At 40.2% G+C, this 24,580-nt stretch overlaps 1 protein-coding gene across 1 annotated transcript; it reads right to left on the minus strand.

Moving 5' to 3' along the window:
- Positions 1-933: 933 nt before the first annotated feature.
- On the minus strand, positions 934-16,895 carry LOC139611410 (multivesicular body subunit 12B-like). Its single transcript, XM_071466090.1, has 10 exons — positions 16,639-16,895; positions 11,483-11,605; positions 8,527-8,634; positions 8,238-8,334; positions 7,932-8,061; positions 7,478-7,624; positions 6,160-6,254; positions 5,506-5,561; positions 5,086-5,145; positions 934-4,304 (listed from the first exon to the last, which is right to left on the minus strand). Exons 2-10 carry the CDS (start codon positions 11,591-11,593, stop codon positions 4,218-4,220), a joined length of 891 nt encoding a protein of 296 aa, XP_071322191.1. The 5' UTR covers positions 11,594-11,605; positions 16,639-16,895; the 3' UTR covers positions 934-4,217.
- Between the last annotated feature and the right edge of the window lie 7,685 nt (positions 16,896-24,580).

Consider the following 24,580-nt stretch of genomic DNA (forward strand, 5'->3'; position numbering starts at 1 on the left):
TTTTGACTACCTGTGTACCAAACTTTGGCAGTAATGTCTTAACCACAGACTTTATTTAAAGCATCGAACCAAAAACCCATTCAAAAACACATAGACTTTGGAATAAAAATACCTAAAATACCTAATTTATGGGTTTTAGGACTCATTCCTACAGCACTCTCTGGGAAAACAAACAGACTTCAACTGTCAAACTCACAGTGAACAGCACAGTGAATCTCAATATATATATATATATATATATATATATATATATATATATATATATATATATATTTTGAGATCACCTGTCGTTTTAAATGTTGTTGCAGCAAGGACTTGTGGGACAGCATTTTCTGGCAGACTGACTGACTGATATATACTATAGATAGATAGATAGTTTTATATCCATCCATGAACATATACTTCTATTTTAAACTGTTCCTTTTCTTCTTTCTTTGTTTCTATTATAAGTGGTGGGCATTGGGTTTTATATGTGTCATGTAAGCTACAAGATTCATGAATTTCTCTGTGGATTATCTATCTTTCTTTCTTTCTTTCTTTCTGGCTTGAAGTTGACCGACTTTCACCATTTCAATTCAATTCAATTCAATTTTATTTGTAAAGCGCCAAATCATAATATACATTATCTCAAGGCACTTTACAGGGTCAGGTCAAGACCTTACTTTGTTACAGAATAAACCCAACAGTTCCCACAACGAGCAAGCGCTTGGTGACAGGGGGGAGGAAAAACTCCCTTTTAACAGGAAGAAACCTGCAACAGAACCGGGCTCAGGGTGGGGGGGTCTGCCTCGACCGGTTGGGTTTAGGAGGAGATAAAAAAGAGGGGGTGGGGGAGAGGAGAGAGGAGAAAAGAGAGAGAGAGAGAGACCAGGAACAGCTGTGTAGGTAATGGTGTTATCAATAATTCTGACAAAATAAAAACCGACTTGAGACTGAGGTCACCAAAGTTTAATAAAACTTCCTTATAATACAAAGTCAACTAATGCCGTTTCGTTCATTCCTTCGTGAATAAAATCTATTTATGAGGCAGAATCTGACTTTTGATCAATAACCTACAAAAATAACGTCTCAATAAAACCTCGGACACCTCATGTCAACACACATGCAAACAAACAGATGTCATTGAAGCACAACTGTTATATGATGTCAGTGTCGACATCAGATTAGTCAGATATTAAATGTTTCTGGCTGGAAGTGGACACCACAGCTGACAGAAGACACAGGTGTAGCCTATCACAGGCACAGTCACCGTAAATACACAGAGCTTCACACAGATTTGAGCAGTTTATCTTTTCACTCTATCAAACATGTCAGCAGTGGAACTGACAGCTGTATAGGTTAAAACAACAAAGGGCTGTTAGGACCACAGGGCCACAATACTGAAATAACTAATACACTAATCAAACAAAAATATAAAGTAAAAGCAGTTAATCCATGCATTTATGACTTGGTAATATTGCAGAGACACTTGTAGGAAAGTATTTTCTCAGAGCATCTGTCTTGTAGAATAGACAAAGAAAATGAAACAGGGTCACAGAAAGGAAAAGTTTCACTGAATACACATTAAGAGTAATATCTCATCTTCCATATACAGATGGTGTTAAAAGTTGAGATGCTGATATATAACAGTCGATCTTAGCTTATCACAGATGCTGTTATGTCTCAAACCAAACCAGTGTTCAAACAAAAAAACCTAAAAAACAAATACAGCCAAATAAAAGCCTGCCAAGAGTGGAAAATGATTATGCCCTTTGAGCAACTGGCAGTCTTTTAATTTGAGTGTTAAGTTTTTCTGCCTGTAGATTGACAGTAGAAATAGAGACAACATGACATATGGTTTACATTATACTGAAGTAATCAAATCAGGTGAACATGGAGGAAGCTTTACCTGCCATTACCAGCGTTGTTATTGTTTTCAAAATGCAGTACTGTTGAGTCCTAATGGGCGAAACTGCTCAGATTACAGAGTAACATCAGTCTGCAGTTACCCTATTAACAACTGTCCTGTCAAAGTAAATGTTATTATTTTATTTATAAATGGATTCTTTTTTCTTTTCGGAAAACTTTTTAGTTCATCACGGGGCTTTTCCACCAATTATTAGAACTACTGAATCATTTGAATCATCTCCTCTGCAGAAGAACCAGTTGACACCGTGTAGGCTGGAACCATACCAGCCACTTCAAGATGAAAAACAGATAAAAATTTGATGGTTGAAAAGACTTCTTCTCAGACCAAGCACTGACCCCTTCTTAGAGTCAAGATCCCATCAGTCTCATTAGAACTGGACTCGAGTGGTTCTTGGTGGGTGGTGGTCTTGACATATCAAATTAATTAAAAAAGACACAGCCACTGAAATTAATGTCACCAGACTAAAATAATTTTCACTCACTCAAGTGAAAAGAAGCATTTTGAGCTGAATCACAGACCTACCACTGTCACACAGGATAAACATGCAGACGCTACGTTTCACATCTAAACAGTGTCATCAAATTTTTAAAAAAAGAGCACTTTCGCTTCACAACTTTGTTCATGTGTGATGAAGAATAGATCTGTGATTGTAACATCTTTGTGTTTGTTGAACATTGTGCTTAGAAAAGTAACATTAAATAGTGAAGAGTTCTTATGATGTAAAGAAGCGGGGGCTGGGTATCAAACCCTTAACACTTGTTTTTGTGACTGACTGAATGTGCCCGTGGCACAGACCACCAGAAACTGTCAAGTCTATTGTGTGGTTCACGCAGTATGTCATGATAACGATAATGAAATTAATAAAATACTGGGAAAAATGAAAAAAAACAAAACATAACAATCTTACTTTTCTTTACTTACTTATTTTCCTGTGTTTGCAAACACAGTAAGTTCAAAGTGATTTAGTGGGAGCTGTGCTCTTCTTTGTCTGCCAGCAGTGATCATGAATGTATCTACTTCTAATAACAAGGTCTATGGTTGATACTGGAGAGACAGTTAACCCCAGAAACAGCTTCTCTTCCTCAGACACTTTCCTAACAGACTGTACACAGTTGAAGGAGCTGGTGTAACTGCAGCCAGACACCATGAATCCAGAACCCATAACCCTGGTTACATGTCTGACTAGTTTGAAGTTGTCATTTGAAAAGTGATTCAGAATTGATGCATGTATGATGATGTATGATGATACCCTGCCCTACAACAGCAGACACTACATTAGTTGTGGTTGACAGAATCAAGAATAGTAGTGTGTGTGTGTGTGTGTGTGTGTGTGTGTGTGTGTGTGTGTGTGTGTGTGTGTGTGTGTGTGTGTGTGTGTGTGTGTGTGTGTGTGTGTGTGTGTGTGTGTGTGTGTGTGTGTGTGTGTGTGTGTGTGTGTGTGTGTGTGTGTGTAGCATGTCACCCAGTTTACCACTTCTACTACCCAGTTTAACACTAACAGTGGTTTTATATCTAACCCGAGCTGCTGGCTCATGTACAGAGACAGTGAACGTTAGCACACATTCCCACACACTGTGTGCACACACCAGTCACACCAGTATATCACAGTAACATCCACAGAACTAACGGATCATTCCACACAAAAAAATCGATCAGTACAAGTTTTGAAAAAAAAAAAAATTCCTTTTGTATTTCAAACACCTGACTGGGATGATTCCCTCAGAGCAGCAGGTGTGTCGTGAACAAGGAGGGAAGGCTGATCTGACATCTGTCTTCAGACGCAGTCCATCTGAAACACCAGAGGTTGAACGGGCGCCGTCTGCTTTCATCTTGTTTGCAACAAGTCTCTCACAAAGGGCTGTGGTTATTTGTATCAGAAGGGAAAAACTCTTCTTGACTCTTTTGAGAAAAAAAAATTAAAATCATACGAAATTCTCATTTTCAATTTTCTTGAGCACAAAAGGTCCAATGTCTCATTTTAAAAGCTGTATCATCAGCGTTGTACAGTGATTTCAGCTTCACACAGAGTCTATCAGTGTTCGGCTTTTGTCTTTCAGTGTTTTCAGTTTCAGTTTCGTTTTCATTTAAAAAGCACCACTAACACAAAAAGACCACAACATGTCCCAGAATTCAGGAAATTCATTATTTTTGTTGTTTTTTTCTTCTTTCTTCTCAGTACAGTTGTGTTGGAGGTGGTGGGGTATCACTGTTGGCTGCGGGCAGGTCAGTAGTTGTGTACAGGTCTCTCCTCTCTCCTGGCGGGGTCTGGAGGGGAGAGTGTTGATGGGGTGGGGTTGGGAGGGAGTCCTCAGGCCTCAGAGCTCAGGGAAGTCCGCGTTGGACTGGGAGGGAGGCGAGCTGCTGCACTGTGCTCTGTGCGGAAACTGTAATCATACTGACAGAGGGAGAGTCCAACAGTTTGTAACATAGAACAGCAGAAATCAAAAGACTGAGTCAAAACATTCATCTGCTCTGAGTTGTATGAGATTTCACAGCAACATCAAACTCAGGACCACACTGACCTCTGCTGGACACAGTCTGCAGTTACAGAAGGTTTCAACCTGACTAATGATTCAAGAGATGCCAGATCTCACATAACATGTTGTTGGACATGTTCATCTTTTTAACAGCCACTACTTCACTCAAGTGAAACCAGTGCAGCATTTTCTCTTTAAACTACAAGTTAGGGGGTAATTCCTGTTTATTACAACCGGGTTCTATAAAGAACCCTATAAAGAGCTATAAAGAACCCAGTTCTAATAAAAAACAGGATAATAAACAGCTGTGGCTCAGGAGTGGGTTGTCCACTAATCGGAATCGGTGGTTCAATTCCCAGCTCCTCCAGTGTGCATGTATCACACTCACAACGATGTATCAAAGGTGTGTGTGTGTGTGTGCATGTGTGGGAAACAGTGCTTTAGGAATGTGTCTGTGGGGGGGTTCTATTGTAAAGTGCTTTGAGACTTTCAGATGAACTGATCTGATCATGTGACTGCTCCTGTTTGTACCTGTCAGAGCTTGTTGTAGAAATGCTGCTGTGTTTCCCATGTCTCAGTAATGTGTGGTGAGTGCAGTGTGATCAGAACTGACAGAAATGATGGACAAAGCTATGAAAATCAGTTCAATAATAATTCTCCTAAAATAGTAGCAGAACTGTCCATCATCTGTCTCCTCACCTCTTTCTCAATCTCAGCCAGCGACTTGATCGTGATGCCCATCAGATCCACCTGCTGTAGCTGAACATAGAGAACAGTGATGGTTACGTCTTTGCCCACTTTGGTAAATAGGTTTAACTTCAGTAACTTTTTTTTGTCTGTCAGCAGGATCACACAAACAGTATTGAACTGATTTGCACCAAACTTACACAACTTCCTTACTTCCTTTTTACCCTTACAGAATATTTACCAGTCAAACAAGATACTTCCAGGCACACAGGTTAAACAATCTTCTTTACACTAGTAACATTAAAGTACAGGTGAAGAATCTGAGCAGAGGGGTTGAAGCAGACAGTTGGACATAAAACCTGTTCAAAACTATCAGCTCAACCTGCCACCAGAAAGCTTCAGACTCAACTCAGACAAGGTGAGGTAACTTACATCGGACGAAGCACAGGCAAACTTCTCGGAGATCATGAACGGGACTCCATCCATTGCTGAAAAACACAGTGCAGATAACTGCTACATGAACGTGTCTTTTACAGTCTTTTAAATGGAAGGCTGTTGGTTTCAGGCTTTGCTTTGCTAGCTTAATTAATACATTTGTACCTCTGCATGGTTTTGTTATTAAACCCATCATTATGTTGATGCCAATAAGGAAAATTGTAGCATGTAAAGTACAATTTTACAAAGTAACAACACCATGTGTGTAGGGCTGAACAATTAATCCAAATATATTATCGAAATCACAATATGGCTGAAGGCAATATCCACAACCGCAGAAGCTGCTGTTTTGTCTTTATACCATTATAAATGAAGCACTGACGCTCCAGCCTGCAAATCATAGTCTCCAGATGTAAGGGATCAGGTTTGTTTGGTACAGACCCAGCAAAAATCAGGATCATCTCTATGTATTTTATTTTATTTTTTTCAGTAAAAATTAAATAAAAAAATTCCCACTAAAATTATAACTCGTATTGCAATTGCAATATCTGTCAAAAATTGACAATATGACTTCTTTTTTGCAGACCCTTCATGTGTTTCATTGGTGCATTTCAAAAAGAAACAAATTGTTGAGAAAAGAACGTCGCTGACCTGAGATAGCATACAGGTTGGAGTTCTGGTGCTCATAGTCTGGTCTCGTGGTGTTCTTTCCTCTGAAGCTGGCCGGAAGGGTCATGGAAATATGCCTTGGGACAAAAAGAAGAAAGGAATATATTAAATACCTGGTTAGTTCAAAGGAGAAAAACACTGAATCTGCTCTGCAAGACCATACTGTGCTGATATTCAGAGATGTGTCCACTGAAAGCCTCAGCAGGACATAGTTATTGTGACATCCACTCTGAACTAGAAAACCTGGAGGGGCAGGAGCAAAGAGGAAAGGACTGCAGGACAGGAAACAGCTGGGTCTTCAGGGGGTGGCCGGTCTCTGTAATCATTACTGCCAAATCCAGTTTCTGTTGAAGTTAAGATGTGGCTGTAGCACTATGACTTATACCAATCAAATGAGTAGCTTTGAAAGTGCAAAGATCTGTTTTCTGGACACTATTTCCTTAATGAGCTTAAATGGAGGGACAGAAACACAAAGTGAGAAATTTGAACTTAGAAGACTGTAATGTAGGAAGAGACCCACTTGATTTGTACAACTCTGGTACTTATTATATTTGGCAGATTTTTCGAATGCCTGTATGTAGAGGAGGACGATCAGAGCTACCAAAGTCTTTCAATGCACATATGAGAATGCATGTGACTTTTGTCTTCTAAGAGTTGAACTAGAATCACCACCTTGCAGTTGAATGCTTCCACCAACCAGTCAAGTTGCAGGAAATATGGTCACAATCTTCCCTTCCTGAGTTACAACACTGAACAATGGCCAGAAATGTTTATGCAGAACATTATGATGTCACAGTGAAGTTGACCTTTAACCTTTTGGATATAAATGTCATAATTTCATCATATTATCTTATTACACATTGTGTGTATCTTTGAGTCTGAGTGAATGTTTGTGGTGTTATTGAGAAATTGCGTTCACGAGACATTACAGACATATATACAGATGGACAACTGGAAAACATAATGCCTATGGCCACAGCTGACTAAGGAACAGAGGACTAGTGCCATGAGTGCCAATGAAAAAATGAAGTAGATTACACCATCCCACAGTGAAGGCTGTGGGGTCCTCTGGCGGGAACAGCAGGTATAGCTGGGTGTTGTCTGCATAGGAGTGATGTGACAAGCCATGTGAGCAGATAACTGGACCCACAGCGTGGCAGTAATTGGACTCTTTGTTTGCCAGCTGAAAGTGCCACCTTTCCCAACGTCCCTGTGATCTAAATATAGAAGTGTTTCCTCAGAGTGAGTCAGACACATTTAAGCACACACAAGTACAAACACATAGTTAGGGTGAACATACTTGGGCATCGGAGCTGCTGGCACTGGGGCTGAGCTGGAGGAGGAATTCACATTCTGGATGTTGTTGGTGGTGGTTGGTGTGTGGGTGGAGTCCTGGGCCCGAGGTACGCTCCCCATGCGATACCAGATTCCCATGTTGTTGAGCTCTCTGTCAAACAAGTTCATAAGCATTCATGACCACAAGGAGTCTAAAAGACCTCCAGTAACAGCTTCACTCAAAGCCTGTCCACTTCCTCATGTACTCACCCTCAAAATCTAAGTGTGTACATGCCACATGCCCTTTTTCCCATTCTCATTAATACCTGGCTTCTCTGGGACACATGGACAACTGTGTTCATGTTTCTTTTATACTTGCATCTTTTTACAAATGTCACATATTTCTTTCCCATTTGGAACCCACCATCAGACAGAAGCTGGATACAACCAAAATTCAAATGTAATCCAAAGATACTGACCCTATAAAGGTGTACTGAGGGGGGGCCTGCTTGGAGCGTCCCAGGATGCGGATGTCACAAATGGCTGCCTCTGTGGAGTCCCGTGGAATAAACTTGATGCAGAGTCGCCTCTTCCTGAAGGCCTGCTCCTCTGTGGGACGTACAGACAGACAGTCAGCTCATTAACTTTACATTAATGCTAAAGAGCTACTATGAAGATTAACAGGGAAGTTCTTATTATTAGGACTCAACATATTGGTATTTTTCAGATATATTTTACCACACAGTGATGCTATCTGTGTCTTCCTTCTTGACTTGATAACTTACGAGTGTCAACAGTCTCCTGGATCGGGATGAAACCCACAGGCAGAGTGTCTTTTATATCGATCAGCTTCATGTCCACAAGAACATTGCCTAAATGGCTCTGTGGAGACGGGGATAAAGGACAGGGGGAAGAGGGGGACAGATGATGGGGAGAAATTTTGGGGAAAAACAGGCAAAGGCAGGGAAAAGGAGAAGAAAAGGGAACAGAGTGGAGAGTGATGCTGTAAATGTTATATGTTTAACAAAATATTGTTGTGTGCATAGTGAGGTGAGGTGAGGTGAGTGCACATACATTTTCTTTAGAGAAGACCCTGGTGAAGCAGAGGTAGCGGGTCACCTTGGATTTGAAAAGGCCGTCTTTCCACAGGTCTGCATCTAGGCCATCTGTTGTTGTGGAGACCTGGAGGCAGAAAGGTCAAAGGACAAGGCGGTTGTTAAACTGTGACGACAAATCCAGCATCTGCATGTCGCCCGATTCTATTCACTTGTCTCAGTGCTTTTTCCAATCAAGCAGAAAAATAACATCCAATTTCTTTAACCTGCTAAATGTTTGATAAATGTCACAGAGCAGTTATTGTACTGCGATTTATACTGTTTCCATGATATAAAATTGCATATACTGTGATAGAGGATTTTGGCCATATTTTGACCATACAGAGGTTTTCAGTGCAGCAGCTGTGTAACCAGAGGACAGCAGAAAAGGCACTGATTTGTAGAGACACTGATATTACAACTTTCTAAACTCTGAAAGAAAAACTTGAACCACCGAGTTCTTTTAGTGAAGCACACAGTGGTGTGAAGCAAGTAATCCTCTCCTCTGTCTTACCAATGATGTGGAAGATATTCACGTCTCAGTGATGAAGAGGACGATGCTATTTGCTGGGGAGATAAAGGTTTCAATCAAGAAATATCTCGAGCAATGGTATGAGGACAGTGTTACAGCCTCTTTTGAACACTGCCATCTGCCTTGAATCTAGGTTTAAGGACAGCGTTGTTTCACCTGGGATGGTGTCAGACAGGCTGTAGTGGAACCCATGTGCCAAGACAAGCAGAGGCCTCAAGCTAAGACAGGTCATCAAAAAACTCCAAGACTGATTTGAGACAGTTGATTTTGAATATACAAAGAGAAAAGAAAAGCAATGATGCCACATCAACTCAAGCAGATTTCTTCCAACATAAGTTGAATGGTGAGTTTCTGGTGCTGGACTCAGTGCTGAGGAGAATCTACTCTCCTGGTGAAAAACCAATGGACATCACCCCAGATATTCAACTGTACCAGGGAGGATCTGTGTACTGCTGCATCAAGCTGTGCTTCATTCAAATGCTAAAAACTGACACCTTCTCTAGATAATAGATATCAAGCGTTCTGAAAAGCTTTCAGATCAGTCAAACGGTGAGTCTGCAATCATATTTACTATCTTCCTGTAATTTGTACTGTATGTTCAATATTTTCTATTTCAACTCGTTCTTAACCAAACTAAACCAAACCACCACAATAACAAAAAACACTTGAGCAAAACAGTTTTATGTGTGATTTCTTTCAAACTTTTATCCCCAACAGTTAAATATTTGTGATTTTTTAAAGCAACTTATGCAAGTGAAAGGGGATGGATTCAGTGAACAGTGGCCACTAGGTGGTGGTTCTTCACACAGGTTGACCTCTCAGAGACCTTCCAACCTGAGACTTGTATATCACTGGTGGTCCTGTGGGTCCAACCTGTGTCGCCTCAATGTGCGGCCAGGCGCAGATGGTTTGGCAGGCTTGACCCTGTTGATACCTGCTTGCAGGTCTAGTTATACTATTGTATCACTGTTGCTGTTCTTATGCGTGTGTCATGTGCTTGTGGTATTATTTGTTTTAAATTCTTGAAGGCTACAAGCTACTGCTGCTCCTATTTGGGGTTCAAGCCCAAGAGGGCTGGAGCCAGCACAGCAATTACTGTAATCGGTCAGGTTTTGTTTTTTTTTTTAATTCCTCTGTTGGTAGAAGTGGTAATGTAGCATAGACCGTAACAGGTATGTATATGCCATTTACAGGGGTGGTGTAGAATGATGCACACACCTCAGACACCAAAATTGCTATGTGTCCACCAACAGGTGGCACTATGATGAACGAAGGAGTGTTTTGGCCCTGATTGTACATCACACATTCACAAACCTTATATGATCGTGTTCCCTGAAAGTAGCTGAATCTCCTGATGTAGACCACGCCCATTTCCACATGGACTTTTTTCCCCACAAAATATGCAAAACCTACTTTTTCAAACTCCTCCTAGCCACTTAGTCCCAACTGAATGAAACTTTGCACATAGCATCTATAGACGCTGTAATCAAAAGTTATCAGAAGACTTGCGTTTTTCCAAAAAATGACAAAGTTGCAAAGGAACATCTACGTGTAGCTAGCAGTAAAAAAATACAAATAAATATATCAATCCTATTAACATGAAACTAATAGCTAATAGTTCCACGTATCACTCTCTGGCTCTGTACAAAATTTGGTGCTAATTAGCCTCTAGGGGTGCCACAAACTTCAAAACTTCAAAAATTCAACATTAATCATACAGAGCTGAAATTTGTTCTAGTTATCCAACACATTGTCACAAGAGTTTGCCTTACTCCAACCTATGGTCAATTCAGAGGTCCATCACTCTATATTTTTCCAAATATGCAGATCAATTAACATCAATATATACACAAGCCTTCATTCAAGCAAATATTAAAAACTTTTTCTGTGGGCAAAAGTGGCACATTCAAAAACCTTACATGGACGTGTTCACTGAAAGTAGCTGATTCTGCTAATACAGACCACGTCCGTTTCCACCGATAACTATTTTTCACAAAATTGCGAAATATACAAAACCCACTTTTTTAACTCTTCCTAGGCATTGTGTCTGATTTTCACGTAACTTTTCACATAGAATCTGTGGACTCTCATGAGCAAAGGTTATCTAAAGACTTAGATTCTTTCAAAGTTGTGCAAGTTACAAGGGAAGAACTTCCTGTAGCTAGGAGCCAGGCGTTGATACTGAGCAGCATGCTGACCCGTCCAATGTCCCAACCACATGTGGGGGGTTGGACCAGAGATGAAAACGATGTGGTAGGACTGTCTTAAAGTGTTGTAAAGACGGAGGAAGTTACACCTTTGGAACTCAAACTGTTGTTTTGGAATAATAGAAACTGCTAATTATTTGGCTTGATAATTTGGTATCCAGCTGTCCATCTATGCGTAGCGGTGTTCTGTGACTTACCACATCATATCCAGTGGGTGCCCTGTTCCTGGAGGCCACTACTCCGACTCCAGTGATAGGGTCCATGGGCATCTCTGGTAAAGCTTCAGAAAGTTCACGAACCTCAGGCATGTTTGTAGAGTTCTGCAATAGAACACACCATAAAAAGATAAACTTCCTGGAAAGTGGTGTGAAGAGGCAGGAAAATAGCACAATTACCTGAACTAATGGCAAATTAACTTGAGGTGAAAACCTGCATTTCTCTTTACTGTACCTACTGGGCCATCTCCTTTAGTCTACAGACAAGCAGGTGAGCAATAAAGTTTAGTACATATACAGAGTATATCCTATAGGCTGTATACAGTGTTAATTAAATCATTGCAGTGAGCTTAGTCTTTGGAGCGTTTGAGTAAAGAGGTGAGAAACATTGAATTCACTGAGCTGTGGATATTTACTAAAAATCTGTGCATTTAATTTCTAATTTCGTTTTGCAGGTATGTAACCACTGTTCCTATGGTAACAAGTTTACATACATCAGTCAACTATGATCACATGATCAATTGTTGTGCCATCTTGAGAACACGACGCAGCAACAGACAAACATCCAGCTCAGTAATATCAGACAACACTGTGGATGTAGCAGCTTATATTCAATGTGGCGTTAAGCAGCAGGAGAGTCTGTGGCACAGGTCAAGCTAAGCTAACAGGCTAGGCTATGAAAACGTAGCTAAGCTAACTTTGATTTCCAGCAGCTCTGTGGAAGCAGCACATGCTGTCCAAGTGTAACAGGCTTACTTTATTGTGTTACTTCTTTAAATGCATCCCAAATAAAGAAAGGTCAGAAGAGTGCATGATGAATGAAAGCATGTTTTCTGCCTTTTCACCTTTACGATTTAAACAAACAACGACAGCAACATTTAACAACAATTTAATTAATGATTTCATTCATTAATTTAAGGCTTTAATTCACTGTGCAGCTCAGAAGCCACCGGCAGCTACTGAATATTTTCTTCCCTGTTACTCAATCAATGCACCTTCAATGTCAATATGACAACATTGGACATTTCCTTTGTTTTGATTAGGTCTCTTGCATGACATATGCTTCTCAGCTCCTAAAAATGTGTATAAAGCCTGAATATAACATGGGTCTTATCAAGCTCCTTCTTCCCCTCAGGGTTATAAAATCCAAAATGTCCTGAAATGTTGCCTTCAAATAGTATGGGGCAGGTTGAATTACTTTCCCCTTTACTTTTCCATTGCTTGCAGATGGTCACTCAATTGCCACACTGCACTTTCTTCTTGCTCATGCCAAGGAGGAGTATCTGAGCAGAAACGGACACAGTGCCATCTATAGGAGTGGCAAGCTAAACTCATGACAGGGAAAAAAAAATATAGCAATACTGTTCAAGACTGATAATGTGAATTGATTTTTGGAACCAATTGATTTTTTTTTTTTTATATTGATCAGTAGAGATAGAGTCACAGTTCTAACTAAATCGATAAAATCATAAATCAATTTTTCTCACATTTCAAGTATATTATGTCTATAACAAATATGAACTGGCAAAAGCATCATCAGCCCTCACAAATAAGGATAAATCACTGTTAATATGCACAGCAGCAAACAGAACCAAGCTGTTGGCCTTCGTCAGCATTCTTTCGTTCTAATAAATACGAACTAAGCAAAGTAAATCTCAACCTCCTCACACTGAGATCTCTGCGCAGATGTAACTGACAAACCCTCAACTGTGAGCATTCCCTCTGCATGACATCACCTCATGAAAACTCCCCACAAAGTGATACATCATACTTCCTCACCCACACAGGCATGCAAACTTTGTTAACATGACACAGTTTCAGCTCCTCACTTGAGAGGATTTCGAGAGTATATTAACCTTTTGGAGTGTAACATAAAAACAGAGGGGTAGGTGTGTCAACAAGGCCACAAGATCCACAGATAATCAACACTGTGAAGCCTCTGTGATTCAGTAAATTTGACTTCACTGAGTCTAAACTATGGTGCAGAGGATTTTTACTGACTTACTGAAAGTCCAACTATGCAGTCCTAGGGGATACTGCAACACAGCAGCATATTAATAAGAATTAAGCAGTGTGTGATTTACACAGAGCAGAAACCCTCTTGCAGCTGCCTGGACAACAGAGGCCTCCTGCATAGCATCTCCTTGACTACTATAGTCCTATGTTCAGGGCCGTGACGCAAAGACAGAAGATAAAAGATCCAGAAAAGGAGCAAAGTTTGGGCTTCTGACCCTAAAGGACTGCAGACCAATGAGCTGGCACACCATTGGTTGAATTTATTTCTATAGCCAGACAGCACACAGTAACTATTGCCGAGTGTGTATTCACATGCACATTAATGGCCTATTCTGATTAATCCTCACTGAAGGAATTTAACATGCAGAAACATCCATGTAACCAATAAACCTAGTTAAAAGATAGCTAGTTAATTATATTAATAATACATTATTGATATATAGGAGACAGCTAAAAAAAAAACTGTAGTGAGTTGACTCACAAAATCCTAATCGACATGTGGTCTTCTCGACTGACCACCACACAGAAATGGTACCAGCAGACACACTGAACACGTCTTGATTTCAGTAACTCTCAGCTTTAGGCAGCCTGCAGCTTCATGCATTTAGGAGGATACTGAAGCGTACGTAGAACATAAACTTTCTCTGGAGGTTGAAGCAATTTTGTGAAGAATAAAGACCAAAACACACCAATGGTGCACATCAAAACAGCTGGCCCTATTATTTTCTGAGTACAACCCCCGACACAAGCAGTGGCTAGGCGTGCACAGGCACTCGTTTACATGCCACCCCGCCCCATGACACTTCACGCCACTGCGTTTTCTCAGACAAAGGTTGTTGATGACTTGTTGTAGTCACGAAATACCAAGAGCTAAATAAATCGCATTATTACAAAGACAATGGCAAAAAAGATATTGCGTGACGAGCCACAGGTCTGGAGATTAGCTATTCAGGTGAGAAACTGAGTTCAAGAAGTGGGTGTCCACACATGAATTCAAGTTAATGTCTGGATGATGTCCCACTCTGGTATTGGTCCAGTTGGTGTACTGCAGGACAACGTTTTCTACTGATGTCGGTGGCAACAGTGTGTTTTCGGATTAAGGGGCCATTCAAATGTAGTGTCTGTTACTTTCACACATACATTACAGTAGATGGACACACATGTCAAGCATGCTCACAACTGAAAGCAATGCTGTCAGTGTGCACATTAGATGGAATGCTCTTGTTTTCTCGGGCGCAGCCGCAGTGCACGAACATGGAAAAATCTGAATGTTTTTGAATGCAGCAAGCCCAGAACAGGCCATGCAACAAGAATTAACCTATCAGCTCAACAGGTCTTGTCTCACCCTGTCCTTCCAAGGACTTCTCAACATACCAATGAAGCTTTTGGTTTCTTAGTAGTCTTGCATAGCCAGACCTCCACAGTGCTGTATCAGTGCTGGAGAATGGTCTGGCTGCACCATTATCATTCTGCTGTTGGGGAAAAATGCTCTGGCTTGTTTGCACTTGTTTAAACCAATCACAATCATCTTGGGCAGCACTGAGCCCAGAAAGCAGCGATGGTGTCCCAGCAAAATAGTGCCAGGGTGGGTACCTTTTTTGGTGTAACATTTGTATGTAGGGAGGTGAGCACTGTCATTTAAATGACTAATTCAATGCAAATAAAACACCACCAATAAACTAAGACTGTGATTACACGATCCAAATCTTCATCAAAACTTGCCCTTTTCAGTGTGTAGGCTGTTCCTGTACCAAAGGGAATTTAAAAAACCGTAACATGCAGGGGGAGCGGAAGGGAAGGAGGATGCCACCTGAAACAGGCACCCAGTGGCACGCTGATGCCCACAGCCTACATCTACTGAGAATGACTGACTGATGAGTAACAGCGGGCGCAACCGTAGCACAACCTGCCCAACGCCTTCGCTGAAGGACGGAGCAGCACGGCGGCTGTTTTCCGTTCAGTTTTAGACATTACGTGTGAACGTCCTGTAAGTTACCATGGTGATGTATCCTGGTGTGAACCCCTGCTGTAACTCTGAAAACCCACAGATTCACGTCAAGGGCACGGGCCCCCAGTATGTACCGAGGGAGCGTAACACCGGAGCATCCACGTCGGAGTCCGTTCCCCCATGAAATAGTGCACCATCAGCACTCACCCCAGCAACCCCTCTGTGGTTGTGGTTAGGGCGCAGTTAGGTTTATCATCAGGCGTAGCAGAGATAACTGGTTGGGGTGGGGTAAGGTATAGGGAAACATATCGACATCGACTTCGACACAACGTCGGCCCTGACTACTCACTTAATGTCTAATGTATCCCAGTCCTTAACCCTAACCCTTCGTTACAGATCATCGCCTCATTTGTGAGTGGCCACAATCAGACTCAGCGTTGTAGCCAACACGTTGGTGGAAAACACTACTTTGAGCTAACACTAGTCATCATCAACTACTCTGCCACTTGAAAACACAGCGGTAAGACCAGCACGGGCATTCCATGATACAAACATTGATTTGGGTAAGAACTAGCTAGACACCGAATTCACCGAAGGATTTGGATAAATGTCACATTATTGTTTATCATGAGAGAATCTCTATCACAAAGCAAAACATTATCAACTGTGACAATTTATCGATGTCATTAAACATGCCATCTTTTTAATGGGCATGGCACGCATTGGTTCTGTGGTTTAACAGACATAGGTTAAGAGTTTAGATAGCTAGCCCGACTAGTTAGCCTCAGAATAACATGCAATTAAATGATGATCAGCTTGCATTTGTCACTCTTGTTCTCTTGATTTGAACCGTGGTTTATCCGCGTTATCTTAATGGCAGTGGAGATAACGACGCTGCTAACAGGCTAGTTAGCTAGCATGCTAGTAGTAGCATCACACCAGCTGACCAACGGGCAAGGCTGTCAGACTAGTCTATGGTGTTCTTGACCACCCCGGTGGACAAACTTTATCCACCAGTCGGTCTAAGAGCGTATCCTCCACATCTAAGTGACTGTAGTATTCCACTGTCTGAGCCATTAGCAGCTTTACGTGCCACTGTGTCGCGTCAAGACACCGAGTCTGCAGTAGCTGCTAATGCTAGCTAACTTGCTAACTAGTTGAGTAGTCCGCTTACCCAGCGAGATAACAGTTGGATCCGACCGGTCTTCCTCTGTTTTCTTCTCTGCTTCTCTTGCTCCTTTTCACAGCCTCAGAGAGAATTGCATCTTTACGAAATTGCTGTTATGAACAAACCAGTCCCAAACGTAAGTTGGTTTGTATATATTCGCATAGTGCTCCTCCGGCTAGTGGATTCAGAGAGGTCTGAGTGGAGCTGGTGGGGACTGTAATGCGGGTGGAATCAAACCAACTGGAGGAGTCTTTGCCTCACTGCCACCCCGGTGCCTCCGTTAAACGCCACACACAACACTTGCTAACGATGCACTATTGTGTGTCTGGACGTTTCCTCATAGAGTCGTGAGAAAATGTGGCATTCAGTGGAGGCTGTCTCAAGTCTCTTCTGTGTATTTCTCCATGCAAACAGCTGATTGAAGAATTACAATTGTATGTAAAGCATTTGTTTGATTTTTTTCCAACATGCACAAGGCTTGATAATAAGGAAACCCACTCCACCTTCACCCTGTGGCAATTATTTTGTTGTGCTTAGATTAATCGCAAATGTGTAAATATTGTGCGGGCCACTAAATCACATCATAAATAAAAAGAAAGGAGCCCACTGGCAAAACTTGTGCTATTTCCCGATCTTGAGGCCCCATCTTGAAGAGGGGCCCTGAGTTCAAACCTAGTTAAGATTGCTGATTGATTGTTTTAGTATATATCATGTTTACAAGGTGCATTTTACAGAATAATCTTGTGCTCACAGATGCATACATAAAACTGTTAAAGAATGAGCAAATAGAATAAAAATTGAAGGGAAAAGATCATTTCAAGTTAGACCTATTGACCTTTTGACTAGTTTAACAGAATTTCAGAGGGGTAGATTGGCACGTAAAAACCATGTGGCACAATGAGGAAACCCTTCATAGCAAGGCATACTTGGTCTGGCTGGACTGAAAATATATCTTTTCATGCTGCAATTTCACTAGGAGATTTTGATTTGAAAATTAAAATGTATACATCCAAAAAAGCCACTCAGTACTTTAACCTTTCTTATAAACCTTTTGTTCAGTCCCTCATAGATGCCAGTTATTCCACATCACACGCAAAGTGTATCTTTTATTTCTTGCATTATAACCTATTATGTTTTATGTGTATATAAATATCATACTGTGTTGCACTAGTGGCAGTTTTGTAACTGCACTCACTGTTTACACTCCAAACTGAATTAATTCACCACAGTATCACGAATCATAGTTGTAATTGCAAATTTAGTTGATTTGGTTCTTTCTGGTAAATATGCTGTAAGGACATGTTGGGTTGCTTACATTCTAAATTCATTCAAGTTGTATAATAGTCATTGTTGTTGAATAGTGGACTGTGCAGAGCTTATGCTTATTTTTCTACCATTCTGCTGTAAAGTGTTGGTTATAAGTTATGACAGGTGATTATGCTGTAAAAACAGTTTAGTGCATTGGATCAGACAGCACAATGGGATCCTGAGAAGTTAGGGGAGTTTAAATTGAAGTTTTTTTGACTATGTGATAGGTGACAGTTTTAGTGCAATGAATATGTAGAATATCAAGACGGTAATGGACCAGGCTGAGATGTAAGAATGAACTGTGTGCTGTGATGCTGGTATATGAAGTAAACCTTCAGTGTGAGTATATTGGGTTTCACAATAAGGTTGGATTAATTCAGTGGAACACGAGTCAAAACAACATACTCTGCAGACTAAGTGGCCTAGGAACTTGGAGCATGGTAAAATGGCCCCAACAACAGGCTCCCCAACTGAAATCTGAGGAGCTCATGTCCTCTGAGCTGGCATTGTACTCACTTCATCTTGGCACAAAATTTGTAATCCTTGTCCACAGTTTCTTGAGGCACATATTCGTGTCATGAGTAAAAATTGTAGTACCCTTACAGCAGTGTGGTTCCAGGTCTCTAAAGACCTGAGATATCTAATAACCACAGGTACAATGTAGGACTTAGATAGATAGCGAGATTCATTTTATTATCCCAAGTGGGAAATCTGAATTGCAGTCAAAGGTGCAGATAAAAACAGATAAGAAACAACACAAGTGCAACAATAAACACCATATAATAAAACACACAACGCTATAAAAACACTACAGTCTATAAAAAAGACAGAACACAATAATCTGATTTACCACTTGTTTCACAAAGAGACAAACAAGCTATAACATTGGAGATCATGTTATTAGATATAATCTGTTACCATATACTGAAGTTCATGTGTGCATAGGAATGAATTATGTTACTTTAATTGAGAGAAAAAAGAAAAAAAAACGAGAAAATTACATTACCAGGTATTAACACACAACAATAACATAACTACAGCTGCTGTGGTAGATGATAGAACTGCAGGAAATGTTGGAGGTCTCCTCTTGTCATTGTTTTTAGAATTTACAAACCTGGTGAAAAAATGTATTGTTATTTTTTAATTTATAATATATTTGAAATACCATATGTTTTCTGACCAAGTATAAACCTTCAAGTCACATTCAGCCACATGCAGTGAGGCATCACTTCTCACAGCCACATGATGCTGATGAGTTTACATTTCATAAGAGACCTAAGAAGAACCTCCTCATTAACATAAACTGTGAACAAGTATGTTCATCTGATATAAGGACCTCTAAACACACACATGCATTAACAAAGCTCCCCTTCAAGAGCACTGAACGCCATTTTCTCAAACACAGACTGTGCTGGGGCCAAATCCTAAATAATAAATGAGCCAGAGGTAGCCCTAAAGACTCATTACAGAACACTCAACTGTTCTGTTGAGTTATCTCATAGCACTTTTCATATAGAGCAGGTCTAGGCCGTAGTCTTGAATATCATTTACAGAGACCCAACATTCCCTCATGAGCAAGCACTTGGCAACCAAGAAATCCTGAACAGAATCTGGCTCATGGTGGGTGGCCATTTGCCTTGACTGGTCAGGGTGGGGGGAGGGTCTCTAAACTCCAAGCAGAAAGATGCAGTGCAGGATGGATTTAGATAGTCTGAGTAAGGATTTACTAAGGTTTATCTCACAGCGAAGGTCCAGGTACATTGGTCAGTCACTGATACATAATTTAGACTTCTTATATTAAAAGGATCACACCACTGTTTTTGCATGTTTTAAGTCAATTTGCTGTAAATTGTGCAAGTTTGCAAACCATGGATTTTTATGGATTACAAAAATTGTCAAAATAGAAATAGCAGTTGTATCATTAAGACTATTTCAATAGCACATACTTAAAAAATGACCACAAACAAAATCAGTCTGTTAGAGTGAAACAAACTGCAATGGGGAATTAATAACTACTTCCTTTGTAGTGAGGCTGCTTCTTCAGAAAACCACTGTCCATTCAGGCCAGAGTATGTCAGTTTTTTTGCTCACCCACAGACCCCACCCAGAGACTGCCCACTACTTTATATCTACTGTCTATCAGCAAGCTCTAAAACGCTGATGCAACTCATCGGCATCTTTGTGTTGTTTTCTCAGAATTCCCATTTAATTAAAATGTTTTTCACTAAAAATACTAAAAACAACAGTATGGGCCAAGAGTAGAGACTAAATGGATTTGGTCCTCTTTGTCAAGACTGTCACGTGAGGTTCCTGTTTGAACTTGAATATCCTAAGTGGTATGAAGCAAGTCAAGCGTTTTTTAGTTGGAAAACTGGGCTTTTCGCAGTTCTGAGCGAATGAAAAGGTGAGGGTGTTTGAGGAGAAAGCCATGTGGTACAATAAGGTTTTTACTGACCTTTCTGTAAATGTTAACCACAAAACATCAAAGCTCTAATAATCAGAGGGAGCTCAGTCCTCTGTCCAGGTTTGATACAGGGAGTCAGGGGGAGCTCAGATCCCCCTAAAGAGAAGTGAAAAGAGACCTGAATTCCCCCAGAGGCAACAAATTTTGAGTTTTGGATGTTGGATAAATAACATTTCTCATGCTACAATGAGTAATTAAAAATGTATAAAGTGTAATTAGAATGTAATGTAATCATTGGTGATTTTGTGCACAACTGCAGTAAGATGTTTGATCAGGACATGTGCAGGGTGTTTTTTATTCATCATGGCTCGTGTGATGCTTTCATGTGTTGTTTTGCACATCCGTGTGTAATTATTGTGTGTAGATTTTGTGTCAGTCAGTGATTTTCAACAGCCTCTCTCATCATTTCTCTGGTCCTGCATTTCTGTCACTCCATATCCAATAAAAACTTCACAGCTATCGTAGTACTAATAAGATTTTTAAAGTTTTTTTTCAGTTTTGTTTGTTTTGGTTTAGTTTTGGTTTTTGTGACAGAGGTATTACCTTAAAACCTGGAGGTTTGATTTGACCTTCATCTACAGTACTAATCAAAAGTTTGGACACACTTTCCCATGATATGTTTCTATTATTAGTGTTTTGTTATGTTACATTGGTAAGGTTTATTGTAAAACAGCTACTAATAGGTTGTGTTACTGGCAGCTATCTGTGGTAACACTACATAATGTTCTCCTGCACTTAATAGGTCTATATATGTTGTTAATTCAGCCCAGTATTCTACAAGGTAAGGTTGTTTTCTTTTTCAGTCCCTTTCTTGGCACTTTCAAGCCACAGTTCTGCTTCTGGTCACAAGGGGGAAGCATCAACACTAAATTAGAAAGCAAGGTACACAAGTTAAGTGGCAGTCATAAGCCAGTAAGAATTTCCATATAGAGTTTTAGATTCATTTTTACTTATTTTAAACAATATATTGATGGCAGACAAAATGCTGCATTTATCTCCTATTAAAAAGAGTTTAATGCAAATATTTTTGTAATAATTTGAGTAACAACACTGTAAATCTTTTTCTTTTTTCTTTTTTTACATGGAATTTTATTGTTTTTAAACAAATAGAGCTAAACATAAAGTGTAGTTCTTGCCATCTATACAATACAGCAGTACATAAACTACATGAAGGAAGTGGGCAGTTTATGTTACGTTGGGAGTATGACTGGAGACTCAGGGGAAGATGGGTATTTTATGAACATCTCCATCCATTTTATCTCCATCATGAGCAATTGTTGTTCCTCAATATAAACTTCAGACGGTTTAGATGCAGCCCCCTCCATGGAGATCACCTCAAGGAATGTTAGAAGCCACAGTCCCACCTCCAGTTGATCTGCATCTTTCCAGTTTGTTGCTATCAGTCTTTTAGCTGTCAGGCATCCAGTTGTTAAAATGTGTTTGTTCTGTTTGGACCAGGTTCCCTCACCAGTGTAATTCAGAAGGCACATTACAGGATCACAATGAACAGTATGACCAGTGATCTTTCCCAGCAGTGCCAACAAAGATACCTATAGTTGTTCCATAATGAAACACTGGGAGAGTTACTAATTTTAAAATAAATCATATTTTGGAATGTTTTCACAATGGAGCAAGAAAACTGAATCAAAGGGTTATCGATGTTCTTACATAAGGGACCATACCACAGCCCCTGCAATGTGATCTTATCTTTTAACATGTCGAAAACTTCCTGTTCCATATTTCCCATCTTGTATCTCTTGAATTAAAGCCATAACCCCATTTCAAAGGATATCTAGAGTTGAATGTGATATAGTACTTATACACATTCGGAAGGCCTAGGCCCCCCCTTTCCTTGTCCACATATGAGTTATTGCAACTAACCCCAGGAGTTTTGTTGTTCTATGTGAATTCTCTGAATATTGTGTCAACCTCTTTGAAAAATGTTTTATCCAAGGGAAAGGGAATAGCTGCCATGAGGAAAGTAATCCTCAGTAACACAATCATCTTTAAACTGTCTATTTTTCCCCAAATAGTTAGAGAGCGAGATTTCCATCTCTTAATAATTTGACATTATTTATACGTTTTTTCAAATTAAATGGGGCAATATCATATATACTAGACTTCAGAGTTACACCCATTTAAATTAGCAATATGTACTTTATGGCAGTGAACATTCAAATGTAAAGCCTCAGGTTTATCCCAGTTAATCTTATTTCCCGATATAGCTCCAAACTCCTTCACAGTTTCAAGAATATGTTTCAGGGATGTGGGAGGGTCCTATAATGTTAAGAGGATATCATCTGCAAAAAGACTTATTTTCATCTCTGTTGCTGGAGCTGCAATTCCTTTAATATTGTGATTTTCTCTAATCAGTATGGCCAAAGGTTCTCATGACAAAACAAAGAGCAAAGGACTCAAAGGGCACCCCTGAACAATTTGATCAATGTGAATGAGTTTAGGTAGGATTTCGTCTAATCTTCTTGCAGAAAGTTTTGCATATATTTTCCTTTCTGAATTAAGAAGTGAGATAGGGCGATACCCTCCGCATTGTAAGGTGTCCTTGTTAGGTTTTTCCCTAATCACAGTCCTAGATTAGGGAAAAGTGTGTTGACTTGGCAAAGTATCCATTTTCCTTGGCCTCATTGAAAACCTTCAGTAGTTTATCAATATGGATGAGAAAGCACTGTAAAAATGAGTTCAATAAAGAAAAGGAATTAAATAAACATAAGTGTGAAGGAGCAGGGAAGCATCCCTCTCACTAAGATGAAAGACGCACACTGACTCTGTAAAGTTGGAGATAGTAATACAGGAAGTTCATTTTTGTTATGTTGTGCTTTTATTTTGAACTCTACTAACCACTCTCTCTTTGACTCTACTTCCGGGGGCGTGTTTCATGGAGCACACACATGTGACTGCTGCTGCAGGGGGTTCAGCTGATGCCACTTTGCGGCTTTGCTAGGCTGGACCAAGTGGTCAGAGAGGAGAGAGGAGAGAGGGGAGGGGGCAGAGGGCTTTGGTTAAATTTGGGCTTTTGTTTAGTATCTATTGTGTTTGTGTGTATTTTTTATCCTGGACTAGGCAGCAGTCATGTGTAATGTGTGAATGTAAATATAGATAATGTTAAAATGTAAATATATTTGTTAAAGGTACCAGGAGTGGTCACGTGCCCCCCAGTGAGTTGGTAGAGACTCCAGGCTTATATACCTGGGGAGAAAGCAGCATGGAGGGTCAGAGTGAGGGGGTCAGGTTGTTGCCTCTGCAGCTGGAGCTTGCTATACCAAAAAGGTTGTATTTGTCATCCACCAGCCTTGTAAGATTTTCGTATCCTTGAAACCTTTTTTTTTTTTAATAAGTAAAAAGAAAATTCATAGCTCTGGAAGAAAAGACTGTCTGGTGCTGTTCTTTCCTCCACCACACCCTACACCCCGATCCTGCTGGCTTCCATCCTGTTTGTTTTGTTTACCACCATCCAGACCTTACATTAACATATTATCGTTAATGTTAAATGATGAATAATGTCTTGTAATGTAATGATTCCTGCCCTGTAGTTTTCACAGCCACTACATTTGAACTGTAATCACCCAATCAGTAAAGGAGACTACAGACCACACTGTATATTTGTTTGCTATCTCAGTCTGATTGCACGCTAAATGGAAAAAACTGTGGTATCAAAATGGATAGTTAGCAACAGGAAAAATTAAAATGAAAGTCCAGAGACAGATGGTGATCTCTCCCCCACAACAGAAAAGAAAAACTGAGCTTCCCCTGCTTCCAGTTTAGTTCTGATCATTTTCTTTAAAATTAAAATTGTGTCTGTAAGCGCATTATTTAGCCATCACATTGCTACGGGGTAAGATGTGGGCCACCAACATTATTTGAGCTTTTCAAGTGGCCCAGGAGTTGGAAAAGGCTGGGAACCAGTGGCTTATACAATGTCATAGTATAACATCAACTACATAAGTACTCCAGCATTAGCTGCTGGGTTGCTGGTTGCAGAGCAGCAATAGTGTAAGATGGTGTAGTGCTGAAGACACTGGAAATTCAGGTTGCAGGTTTGTGTGTAATACAGTGTAATCAGAGAGGAGAGGTTGACCAAACTATCAGTTTATTTGAATGAGTTGTTACAATCTTTCATGCAACTAAAAACAATCTGAACCTTGTCTGTTGGGATTTATC

This window comes from Trachinotus anak, unplaced genomic scaffold, assembly GCF_046630095.1.
Source record: "Trachinotus anak isolate AG129_WGS33_773 ecotype Australia unplaced genomic scaffold, CSIRO_AGI_Tana_v1 ptg000028l, whole genome shotgun sequence".
Classification (NCBI taxonomy): Eukaryota; Metazoa; Chordata; class Actinopteri; order Carangiformes; family Carangidae; genus Trachinotus; species Trachinotus anak.